Below are 13,211 nucleotides of genomic sequence, written 5' to 3' on the forward strand. Positions count from 1 at the left end.
CTCCATGTAAACACCTCAAATTGGAAATAAAAGAGCCAAATCGGTTTGAAAGGGGTGGTTTATAACTTTTGTAATCCGCTCAAAAGAACATGTAAACACTTGATAGGACTGATAACTGGGACCGTGCTTCTTCTTTTCTTTTCTTAATGGTGGTTAGCAAACCCAGGCATTTCCGCCACCTACTGGACTGGAGTGTGGAGCATATGATCATGTGCATTGACGTAGAATTGGCGCTATGATGTAAAGAATGCGAGCTTGTGATGTTGAAGGAAGTCACATAATGTGACTGTTTTGTCATTCTTAAATTTTACTAATCTCCTTCCAATCCTTCCTGTAAAGTGATACGGGACAGCATTGTCCGATCAGGCTATGATCCACAAACACGCATTTTGGGCACACGTGAATGGGTGTTTTGCTGCTGCTTAATAATCAGCGTAGCACAAAGTTCTGTGTGCTTATCGTTTATTAATTTCACAGCACATCAATCCGATCACATTAAGTGTTCATGTAAACGCTATGATAGTATTTATCACTCAGAATGATTTCATTCCGATTGAGGCAAAAGGTGTCCATGTAAATGTAGCTATAGATAAATGTGAAATGGTTAACGTATTACTATTTCAGAAAGTGCAGAATTCTGTGGAATGGATATTAAAGGGCACATATTATGCAAAATTCACTTTTACAAAGTGGTTGGACTTGAAATTAGTCATTGATTTCACATTATTTCAATATTTGACATGGTTTACCCAGTCAATACCAAAGATATGCAAGGTTATATTTTCACAGAATGTTACCGAATGTTTCAATATAATGAACGGTTAAAATTAAGGAGTGTGATTTTTTTTTTTTTTTTAATTCTCTCTATGCTCCTTCAATCTATATATTTTTTTGTCTTTTGATGTTAAAAGTCTTTGTGTTTATTTTCTCAGGCCTTCTTTGAGACAGCCAGCATGATGCGACAGATCTCTCATAAACACATTGCCCTGCTTTATGGAGTGTGTGTTCACCACCAAGAGAGTAAGTTGCTTACAGTTTGTCTTTTGGGAGTGTCTGTGTTTCTCAGGGTTCCCACGGGTCATGGAATTTCTGGAATGTCATGGAATTTAAAAAGTATTTCCCACACATTGACAAGTCATTGAATTTAACATTTTATTGTCCAAGTTGAAATTGTAGTTTCCAATTATCAAAATATAATCCGCTTGTTAACTTGTTGTGACGTAAGGAACACCAATTCCGGGTCCAACAAGCTTCTGCTGACCACCAGCTGTTTATTGCCACTGTGTATTCATTTCATGCATGTAAGCTAAATTTTTATAAACTCACTGTGTAGATTTTGGCATTATGATACCTTAAGCGAAAATACCACGATTTCACAGTGTTGCAGTATTGACGTTGCAACACTAAAATGTGTTATTTTCAAATGTCTGCATATACAAACAACAACTTTATAACTGGACACAATACATTTTATTTTAAAGCAACATTTATGCCAGGCAAAAATAAGGCCTTAAATTATAATATTATTTCAAAAAATTATAGAAATTATAAAAAATTATCAAATTAAAATGTATTAATATTAATAATAAATAAATATTAAATGTAAACATCAAATAAATTACAGGACTAAATTATTTAACTAATTTGTGTAAACACAGCTTTTACCTTGAAAACAGTATCACAGAACATTTTAGTGGTTTTGAAACCTTGACTCTTTAAAACCTCTGTATACCTTGAAACTGGTAACCAGCCCATGCCTACTGTGTACACTTCATTATCAAGGCTCCGAGCATACCGGACATAAGTCATGGAAATTTAGCTTTTAAGTCAATGAAAGTCAGGGAAAAATCAGGAAATTTGCCTTAAACTGGAAACCCTGGTTTCTAGATGTCTTTGTTTTAAACCTGACCTCTTTCTTTCTGTAACATTGGCAGAGTTATGTTTACAAAATAATAATTGTATTTAACTAATATTTACTGTAACATGCCTAAATGTTTACTGATAAATGATAAAACATTTAAGTGAAACATGGGTGACCTACAGGAAGATTTGCACAATTATGTTACATGTGCAGACAATGTTTGCGAGGGTCCACAGAGCTACTTTTGATCGATCAAAACCTCTAGGTAAATAATCTATTTGCAAACCGCTGTTACTGATCCACAACATGCCAGAGGGACAACCATGCAATGGGTCCGTCTGCCACTTTGGACAAAAGAATTTGCATAATTGAGGACAAACTGTGTTTGTCTGTCTGAGAAAGGTGATTTTATAACTGTGCTTATTTACATGTCTTTCTCTTATTATAGATATCATGGTGGAGGAGTTTGTTCAGTATGGTCCTCTGGATATGTTTATGCGCATACAGACCACGCCTCTCACCACCGCATGGAAATTTCAAGTTGCCAAACAGTTGGCCAGTGCCCTCAGCTATCTGGTAAAAACAAACACAAAACATGACGTGCGAACAGAGCTGCATGCAAACTTTTGTAATGATGTCAATAAGCAAACATGCTATTCTGATCTATGCAAATAAGCGGTAATTATTGCATTACAAATGGCTTAACGTTGTTGTTTGGCTGCTGTGTGCATTCTGCAGGAGGATAAGAAACTGGTTCATGGATACGTATGCAGTAAGAACATTCTAGTGGCTCGAGATGGTCTGGATGGAGAGGGGGGTCCCTTTATTAAACTGAGCGACCCTGGCATACCCATTACTGTGCTGAGCAGAGAGGGTGAGAGATTCATTATGACCACTTTATTAAAGCTACAGAGCTAAAACATGTTATAAACTAGTCTAACACTCTTTATAACACACAATCATGACCCTCGATCTATAACTTCCTCCCAATTTTAATATTTTGAGTATCCAGACCAGATCAAGACTATCTATTTGCACTATTTAAAGATGACCATTTTGACCAAGCGTGCCGCACAAGCCCTGAAAAGTGAAGCCAAAACGTCTCGATCGCCCCCCAGTGACTGGTCCCAGTATAGGTCATAAACCCCGCCTCCCCATTTTATTCAATGGGACTTGAGACCAACAAATTTTTTTATTACACTTCAATTATCTTTTTTCCGAAGCTGGTTTCTGTCATTTACTGTAGTTTTTATCACGCTGATGTAAATTCAAGTGTTTGTTTTTAAAATAGGTTTGTGTTTAGTTAGTTATTTAATGATCCAAAAAACGGAGGGGTCACGTCATGATTGACAGCTGTGATATCGTGTGATATGCGCATTCTGCGAGATCGAGTTCGGGGTCTTGATTTCGCGTCTTCACTTCCTGCTCACTACTGCGCATGACTGGTCCCGAAAACGCTACTGCGCAAACTCATGACCCAAGATGTCAGCGCCATATCGGGACACTGGAGGCTTCACTTTTCACCAATGGAAGAGAGCGAACAGGCGTCGTCCATCTTTTTAAAAGTCTATGATTTTTGACAACTCTTTTTTTATGCATTATGTTTTTAATAGGGCAAATAGATAGTTTTGAACTGGTGTGGATATTCTCAAAATATAAAGATATAAATAATATTTAAGTGCACTTTTTTAAACTTTCAGACCTGAACATTTTAAGAAAAATAAATATTCAGTAAATATGCCATAAAATGGACTTTTAGGTACACGTATACATAACGTTTCATATTGTTAACCTTCAAAACAATACATTACCTGCTTAATAATGCTACAGACCTAAATACCAACATTAAATTCACTTTATTAACGCTATAAAAAACTATTTTACAGTATGTGTACTTACCTTGTACATGTATGATAAATATGTTGTACTTACAGACAAATGAGTGGTACTTACTTTTGAGTATCTACATGGTAAATAAAGCGTATCGTTACTGAACTTTCCAGTGGACCATATTTGGTAGTTATGTAACATTAGGTAAGTACTAGGTAATAGCAGATACATACTTATAGTGTAGATGTACTGTAACTAACAAGAAACACTACGGTATTTACAAATGAATGTACAATATAAGTATTTAGTACTTACAGGCAAGTTATACCTACGTAATGTATCGCAGTACTTACCTAGAATTACATAGTAACTACCAAGTACGTACCACTGGTAAATACAGTAATGATACCCTTTAATTATTATGTAGATACTCAAAAGTAAGAACCACACATTTGTCTGTAAGTACAACATATTAACCATATATGTACAAGGTAAGTACACGTACTGTAAAATAAAGTGCTAACACTTTTTCTACAAACGCTCATATATGCATCAGGGTTGCCTTTTAACCCTAGAATGCATGAACCAAAAAACCTACACAAATGCATAAAAGGTGTTAAAAATATGTAATATATTAGTTATTTCTTAAAAAATAGTTATCTTATTAGTTAAATAATTAAAGAACCTAAACAGATGACGTTTGATGTATAGCATATGAATAATATCTGTGTTTTTATAATTTGCCTACACAAAATGTACCTGAAAGGACCACAGGCCAGGTTTTATCTGTGCTTGCTTTGACTTGTAAATATGACAATTGATGTCATGTGACCTAATGAAGGTTAATCTAGAGATTTTTGAAAATAATTTCTTTTTATTATTATTGATGGAAGCAATTTTAAAAATGCTATTTTAGGTCATAATTCCATAGGATATGAATATCGGCCATTTTGACCCTTGGGGTAGTGGTACAAAAACTATTTTTTTGGCGTCCTGTAACCAATAAAATATCCACGACGGTTAGAATTTTCTAACAATGTATTCATGGAATATCAAATGCCTCAACATGCTATAAACTTGCATGCAAGCATTTTTGGCCATCTTAGTAACACCCTGTAATCATTATATTGTCATTTTAGCTAACAGTCTCCAACTGTACATTACCATCCCATCAAAATGAGAGATTTTAAGATGACAAATGCCTTATTATAATCTAAGGGTATTAAAAAAGTGACCCAGGTAAAGTGTTACGTTTGAAAAAGAAAAAGCAGTGTTTCGTGTGTCTAGTCGTGTAATTGAGTCTGTGACAGTGCTGTGCATCTGATAGCGGGGGATCTAGTGGACTGTGAAAAGTGACTGCTCGGAAAGATACTATAACTGATGGGAATTTTGCTGGCGGAGATCCAGCCTGACTACCAGAAGTACTTCTGAGACCAGAAAAGCTTTTGTTTGCTGTGCACTATAACTGTTACAGGAAAGACTGGTTGTATGTTTTTTGGGTTGGTGTAAATGACATACTGGAATGAAAGGGAGGCCCTTTAGAGGGATTAAAGACACAAAGCACAAGAACGTGTTAACGTTTTTAAGGGATCATTTCTACTGAAAAGAATGTAGCAATATTAAATCTACTGTGTGTTGTGCTTAAATGAAAATATAGTAGTCGAAATAGTTATAAATAAATGAGTATAATTTTTTCAATAAAGCATTGGTTTTCAAACTTTTTTTGGCGTGCGCCCCCCCCTTGTGTACGGTGCATCGCTTCGTGGCCCCCCAAAGAAAATTTATGACATGAAACATTCTAAAACTTACATTTGAATTAAAACAAAATAAATTATACAATGTAGTGATGTTAGTTAGTCTTATTTTTCCACATTTTTTGTTACACAAAAATTATGAATAATGTATGTATTTTATAAAATGTCATAAAACTGCGGCTCCCCTGGCACCATCTCGCGGACCCCCAGGGGGCTACAGCCCCCATTTGGGGAGCCATTGCAATAAAGCGTTTTCTATGGTATTGGTTTCAGATGAGCTAATGAAGACTCCTAGTGTGGTTAAAAAACATTTTAGTAGAGAATGATATTCGTATTAAGGGATATGTTTGTGTTTTGACCGGTAATCGATAGTTTTCAGTCACGTGACCCACCAGAAAGGTTGGAGGTAGGGGTGGGTGATAAATCGCCTATGATTCTCATGTGCATCTCGTCAGTAAAGCATGTTCTGTGATTAGTAGTACATCAGCATCACTTGCTTTCAGATGAAGCGGCATTTACTATACAAAAAGCCGTAGTTCACTTACAAGCAAGGCAGTATCACATTCATTATGGAAGGCGATATTATTCGTGTTTTTACAGTGGCTTTTGCTTTAACTGATATAATATAAGATAATACTGCTAAAACATTTTCAAACAGTGTTATATATTAACTGTTCAACATTCAATTTTTTTTTATTAATGTATACTCGTTTAGTGTTTATGATGCTAATACTTGAATTTAAAGCGGCACTCCACTTTTTTTGAAAATAGGCTCTTTTTCCAGCTCCCCTAGAGTTAAACACTAGATTTTTACCGTTTTGGAATCCATTAAGCCGATCTCCGGGTCTGGCGGTACCACTTTTAGCATAGCTTAGCACAATCCATTTAATCTGATTAGACCGTTAGCATCGCGCTAAAAATAACCAAAGAGTTTCGAGATTTTTAAAACTTGACTCTTCTGTAGTTACATCGTGTACTAAGACCGATGGAAAATTAAAAGTTGTGATTTTCTAGGCCGATATGTCTAGGAACTATACCCTCATTCTGGCGTAATAATCAAGGACTTTGCTGCCGTACCATGGCTGCAGCAGGCGCAATGATATTACGCAGCACCCGAAATAGTCCCTTTGGTTACTTTAATAGCAGGGGACTATTTTCGGGCACTACCTAATATCATAACTCTTTGGTTATTTTTGAGCGCGATGCTAATGGTCTAATCAGATTCAATGGATTGTGCTAAGCTATGCTAAAAGTGCTACCGCCAGACCCGGAAAACGGCTGAATGGATTCCATAACAGTATAAATCTAATGTTTGTAGTGACTGTACGTTATTCTGTGTTGTCAATGCCAACATTCCGGTTGGATTTCAGCTTTAATGTACATTAATTATTTTAACAAAGCAGCTGATAATCCCATAGTGACAGCAAGAAGCTTTTGGACTTTACAGCATAGGCCTGCTGCTGGGCGATGTTGTTGCAATGGAAACCTCTGTTGAGTTTCAACTCTTGGGTGCTTTTTCTTACATTGCCAACTACTAGCCTGGCACCTAATACTGCGCTTTAAGAAATTTTCATGGATATGTGTAAATGCAAATCATTTGACAACATTGTCATGTATATGCATGTAAATTCTGTATTTTACTACAACATTGTCGGTGTAAACATAGCCTCAGCTACCACTTACTTACCGTATACTGCATGGATAAAAGAGCAGGGGATGTATTCTGTAAAATTTCTCATTTTGTAATACTTGAAAGAAAAGTCTAGATGTTTAGATGAGGGTAAGAGCGTTCTTCTTTTTGTGAGACGCAAAGATCTTTAAACATGATGCCTTTCAACTTTCACTTTCATTGTGTGGATAAAGAGCCAGTTTTCTTCAAGGTCTTCTGTATTTTTTTTTTTAAGTTCTCATTTTGTGTTCCACATAAAGAGTCACAGATTCAAAACAACTTGGAGTTTGAAAAAATTATGAAACAATCAAAATTCTTGGCTAAACCAGCCTTTATGACCATGAATGCACTTTGTGTTTGTGTCCTCAGAGTGTGTGGACAGGATTCCTTGGATTGCTCCTGAGTGTATACAGGACACATCTAATCTAAGTGTAGCAGCGGATAAGTGGGGCTTTGGCACAACTCTATGGGAGATTTGTTACAACGGAGAGGTGCCTCTAAAAGACAAGAAGCTCACAGAGGTATCAACGCACACACTTGAGACTCTGTATTTTTTATTTTTTATTATGCACTTGTTACTAATAACAAAAAGTATGTATTGCTCTTTGCCTCTGTGCAGAAGGAGAGGTTTTACGCAGCCCGGTGTCAGCTGGCCACTCCTGACTGTGAGGAACTGGCCAAGCTCATGACCCACTGTATGACCTATGACCCCCGCCAAAGACCCTTCTTCAGAGCCATCGTCAGAGACATCGACATGGTGGAAAAACAAAGTAAGCCTTAATAGTCCAGATTGGGCCCTGTGTATGTTTATTGCTTTCAATACTGCCCCTTTGTGGAAATACGAAGAACTGCCATCATCTAGTAGCAAAAGAAATCTGGAGTAGCATTTTAGTTTTGTCAATAAAGTCATAGACGGACATTGAGGAACATGATCGCAACCCCCCCCCCCCAATAAGTTAGTTTCATATGACCATTTCCCTCTTTCTTTAAACTTAAATTTTGTTTAATTGCATTTTCCAATTACAGAACATTGCTGATAAGTTGTTTTCTATTTTCTTAAGCTGGCACATTTTATTGCAGCCATATATATGTTTTTGAATGATTTCTAAATGTCCCATTTTTACATACAAGTTCCTTTTATAATGTAAGTGAAGTTAAAAGGGACTTCGCATTCTCAGAGATCTTTATCATGTCAGGATGTGGTTCATTAATGCAATTATTGTCTTTTTCTCCAGACCCCTCCATTCAGCCAGTTCCCACGCTCGAGGTGGACCCTACTGTGTTTGAGAAGAGATTCCTCAAGAAGATCAGAGACCTCGGAGAGGTATGCGTGAACTCATCTGGGCTGCTGTGTACATTGTTTCACTGCCAATCTTCTGGTTGGACTGAAAAACATTTGTTTGTGTTGTCAGGGTCATTTCGGGAAGGTGGAGTTGTGCCGGTATGATCCTCGGGGCGATCGGACTGGAGAGCTAGTCGCCGTGAAGTCTCTCAAACCAGAAAGCCGAGAAGAGCAGAGCAGTAACCTGTGGTGCGAAATTCACATCCTGAGGGAACTTTACCATGAGAACATTGTCAAATACAAGGGCATTTGCAATGAAGAGGGTAAATCACTATTGTTAAGTTCATAATAATATACGACAGCCATGGTTTTTGGTGACCTAAATTATTATTTTTTTTTTAAGGTGGCAGATCTATTAAGCTCATCATGGAGTTTTTGCCGGCTGGCAGTCTGAAGGAATATCTTCCCAGAAACAAAGCAAACATTGACCAGAAAACCCTCCTCAACTATGCTGTGCAGATTTGCCAGGTAACGGCTGATATGAATATCAACACAAAATTTGACTCTTCATGTGTATTTGCTTATAGACCATTGCTTATAGTGTTGGGGTAATGTTGGTCTCATTTCATCCTAAAGAGGTTTTGGTTAGGTTAAGAGGTCACTGTTATTACTACTTCATAGTTAAGGTTTAAATCTTTTTCATATAGATTTCCCTAAATGCTATCCCTGTACTCAATAATTTTATCAGTTAAAACTGTTTCTAATGGCGCTTTTTCATTGCATAGTACCCCACGGTTTGGGTTGGGTCAGCTTGCTTTTGGGGACTTTTCCACTGGGTGCAGTACGTAGGTTTCAAGCGACCCGAACTGATACCAAAACATGATGCAAAAACACTGGTAGTGATGATTCTCTCACACCAATCAGTGATCTACAGTGTCATCGCTATACTATAAAAAGTTTCCTCTACCTTCGTGCTTGCTTGCGCTGTCTCGAGTAAACAGGTTGTCAACTGTGCTCTGCTATAAGTTCCCAAACTCCCTTTTAGCGATGAAAAACATCCACAGGTTGAGAATCAGGAACACCATACCTATTTTTTTCCAGACTTCCAGTTGTGTATATGTACGCATATATGCTTAAATGCAAATTAAATGAGGCTCAGCAGAGCGCATTGACCTACGCCACAGGTGTTTGTGCAGAAACTGTCATGTGAGACAGAGGTTGCGATAAACGTGATGTGCAAACATCTGTGGTGGTCAAGTTTAATTTTGTGGCAGACTGAGAAATAAATGAATGTATGGGAATGTACAACGACGCTCTCACTTGTATGATGTCACAGCAGTAGGCAGCGCAAATATAACGACACTCCCTCCCACTCCGAAGTGTTACTAAAATTGATGGAAAAGCTAACCAAGTCAAAGTGAGGTGAGCTGACCCAAACCAAACCGTGGGGTACTATGCAATGGAAAAGCGCCATAAGTCAGAATATTGTATTATTAAATGTATATCGCAATGCAACACCATCTCACCTTTGATGTTTTCCGACCTCTCCTCCAGGGAATGGACTACCTGGGCTCTCGGAACTACATCCACAGAGACCTGGCAGCACGAAATGTTCTGGTGGAGAACGCGACTACAGTCAAGATTGGAGACTTCGGTCTGACCAAAAGCATTAAGAACAATGAGGGTTACTACACGGTGAAAGATGATCTGGACAGTCCAGTGTTCTGGTAAGCCTCCGTGATGAAATGTGCCTCACTGAGTAGTGATGAAGTAGATCTCCCTGAAATCCAATAACAAATGAGTGCCACTGATGTGATGTGTACCCTCAAAGCGATTGAATTACAAGTTATTAAATGCTCTTTACTGTTGCTGGGAAATCCATTCTCTAAAGACTCGCTCCCTCTTTTTCCCAGGTATGCTCCTGAGTGCCTGATCCACTGCAAATTCTACCGGGCATCTGATGTCTGGTCTTTTGGAGTGACCATGTATGAGCTTCTCACATACTGTGACACCTCATGCAGCCCTATGTCTGTAAGTGGCCTGTTTGATGACCACCTCATCTTTCAGTTTATTCAGTATATCAGCAATGACATCCCTAAGAATAGAAACCCTCATTAACCGTAAAGATTAGCATGTTAACTTGTTTTTTGTTTCTCTTTCAAACAAGGCAATTTTGACTAATGTGTAGTACATTATGCAGCAATGTTTTAAAAAATAGCTTGAAAAAATTACGGTCAAAATACTTGTTGTCGGTTAAAAATCTACAGGTTAGATACGCAAATCCCTAGTTTGTATCTTAAAGGAAACACTGCCGTTTTCAATATTTTACTATGTTTCTATCTCAACTAAGACAAATTAATACATCCCTATCTTTTTTTAATGCGTGCACTTAATCTTTGAACAGCGCGTCGTGAATGTGTTAGCATTTAGCCTAGCCCCATTCATTCCTTAGGATCTAAACAGGGATGAATTTAGAAGCCACCAAACACTTCCATGTTTTCCATATTTAAAGACTGTTACATGAGTAGTTAAACGAGTAAATATGCTGGCACAAAATAAAACGTGGCGATTTTTTTTTAAAGCCGATAAAAAATTAGAACTATATTGTATGGCGGAAGAGCACTTAGTTTGTAGCACTTCGACCTCGGTGCACAGTAACACCATCACTCCTGACCAGTGTTGGGGGTAATGCATTACAAGTAACGTGCATTACGTAATAATATTACTTTTCCGAAGTTATGAGTAAATTAACCCATTACTTTATAAATGTACACATTAATATTTGAGCACTGAGCGGGAACAGTTTAAGTCCGAAACGGAAATAGCAGGCCAGAGCTTGACATTGCGAACATAAAAAGCACCTGCAAGGCCTGAAAGAGATCAAGCCTCAGCCAAGTAAGAAAAAGTAACTTAAAAGTAACATAATCATTACTTTCCATGAAAAATAACTAAGTAACGCAATTAATTACTTTTTTGGGAGTAACTTAATATTGTAATGCATTACTTTTAAAAGTAACTTTTCCCAACACTGCTCCTGACTACTGTCCCTCAAACGTCTGTCAATATTAATGCGCCAGAGGTTGAAGTGCTGCAAACTAAGTGCTCTTTCACCATACAATATATAGTTCTCATTTTTATCCACTTAAAAAAATCGCCACGCAATATAATCTCCTCAAGGTAACACCTCAAAATGTACTTCCAGGACTTATATTAGATGGTATCCTTACATATTTCCTCTTGATTGCATTTGGAATTGTTTGATTATAAGCAACATACAGTTTTGTAAGCAAGTCAGTTTGTTAGCAAGCCATTTCAGAAAGACAGTGTTCATTTGAAAGACGCCATTGTGTAACTGGTGCTAGCAACTCTGGTAGTTGACTCTCTATTGAAGTGAGGCAGATGGTGCCAGTCTGTGCCCAGAGTGGCAGATGTATAACCCAAAGGCTGTGACCGAACGTCTTATTTTTGCCACGTTTGGAAGAAAACATTTGTACTTTAACTCTTTCCCTGCCAGCGTGTTTTTTTTTAAGTTCCCAGTCAACGCCAGCATTTTTTGATTTTCACAAAAGTTTAATGCTTTCTAGAAAAGGTTATTTTTTAATGTGTAAACATACTATATATCAAATGAAAGACAAACAAACATAAAGTGTCATCCTATTTTCATTTGTTCTCTTTTATCACCTCTCAAACATGGGTAAGTTTCTTCAAAAATACCAAATTTTGAGCAAAAAGCTGAGATAATTGCATTTTTGTAAGGACTTTTGTTAGTGATCAGATTCAGAGCGATCATCAAAACATACATGGAGTTTTTATTGTTTTGTGATCAGTGGATGCTTCATTGTTTAATAAGTTGGGTAAGAGTGTCACCTAGTGGATAATAGTGGAAATATGGATTGCTGTAAAAACTCCCCTTGGCAGGGAAGCGTTTTCTCTTAAAGCAACACCAAAGAGTTTTGGCTCTTTGCTCCCCCTACAGGTTAGAAGCGTAATTGTCCAGTACCCACTGTCATAAATACTGAGGCATAGCTGGCTCTGATTGGATTGTAGGTCTGCCGTAAAGCAAGTTTTTGTAGTATTCACTCGGACTACAGGACCACTACCCGACGTTTGGAAACTTCTTTAGTGCGGTTTTGGCCGATAGAGGGCTGCAAAGCGAATGTGAAAGTGCTGTTCACCCTGTTTAGAGTGGATGAACGACTGAAACTGTTTTGGAAGCGTTATTTGAAGGTAAAAAAAACTCTTTGGTGTTGCTTTAATTGACAAAAAACTCGTCAATGGCGGGTAAAGAGTTAATGTGCGTTTGAGGGATTCGTCGGATTAACATATGCAGTAACTATAAATATAGCCTAACAGACACAAGCACAGATTGTTTATTGCATTATACACCTTTGGAAGATTTGATACACATGATACTTACTTAAATTGCACTATAAATATATATATTATTATATAATTATATAATTCTGGCTGTTAGTATTGTAGATGCACATATTTTGGTGAAAAAATGCAGTAATAACTATAATTTCATATTTTTTCATTTTTTTGTTCATGTCTCTGCTGTTTTTACTAATATATACTGTATTTACTGAAAAGCTGCTTTGCAACTATGCAAAACTGTGGCCGTGTCTGTAAATCCAGGCTAAAGTCTCATCAAAGTTTCATTTCATCATTGATTTCACTTTAATTTCAATCTTTTTTATGGCCTTACTTAGTCAATATTAAAGCTATCAAGGTTATATTTTCACAGAATGTTCTTTCCATTATGTAGGATGATTTTGTGTAAATCACAAAAAGTGACACTAGCTGGGTTTTCAC

The 13,211-nt window shown here is 37.2% G+C and overlaps 1 protein-coding gene across 3 annotated transcripts in view; it reads left to right on the forward strand.

The window, feature by feature from the left end:
* The window catches only part of jak1 (Janus kinase 1), a 41,963-nt gene that overhangs the window by 24,765 nt on the left and 3,987 nt on the right, over positions 1-13,211 (forward strand). For all 3 annotated transcript variants that reach the window (XM_065239893.2, XM_065239887.2, XM_073815152.1), the window contains exons 13-22: positions 933-1,020; positions 2,310-2,437; positions 2,600-2,735; positions 7,484-7,635; positions 7,734-7,884; positions 8,350-8,438; positions 8,527-8,719; positions 8,800-8,924; positions 9,951-10,123; positions 10,310-10,427. In XM_065239893.2, coding sequence (XP_065095965.1) covers positions 933-1,020; positions 2,310-2,437; positions 2,600-2,735; positions 7,484-7,635; positions 7,734-7,884; positions 8,350-8,438; positions 8,527-8,719; positions 8,800-8,924; positions 9,951-10,123; positions 10,310-10,427 — 1,353 coding nt within the window. The remainder of the gene's footprint in view (positions 1-932; positions 1,021-2,309; positions 2,438-2,599; positions 2,736-7,483; positions 7,636-7,733; positions 7,885-8,349; positions 8,439-8,526; positions 8,720-8,799; positions 8,925-9,950; positions 10,124-10,309; positions 10,428-13,211) is intronic.

The sequence above is a fragment of the Paramisgurnus dabryanus genome, chromosome 7 (assembly GCF_030506205.2).
Source record: "Paramisgurnus dabryanus chromosome 7, PD_genome_1.1, whole genome shotgun sequence".
Classification (NCBI taxonomy): domain Eukaryota; kingdom Metazoa; phylum Chordata; class Actinopteri; order Cypriniformes; family Cobitidae; genus Paramisgurnus; species Paramisgurnus dabryanus.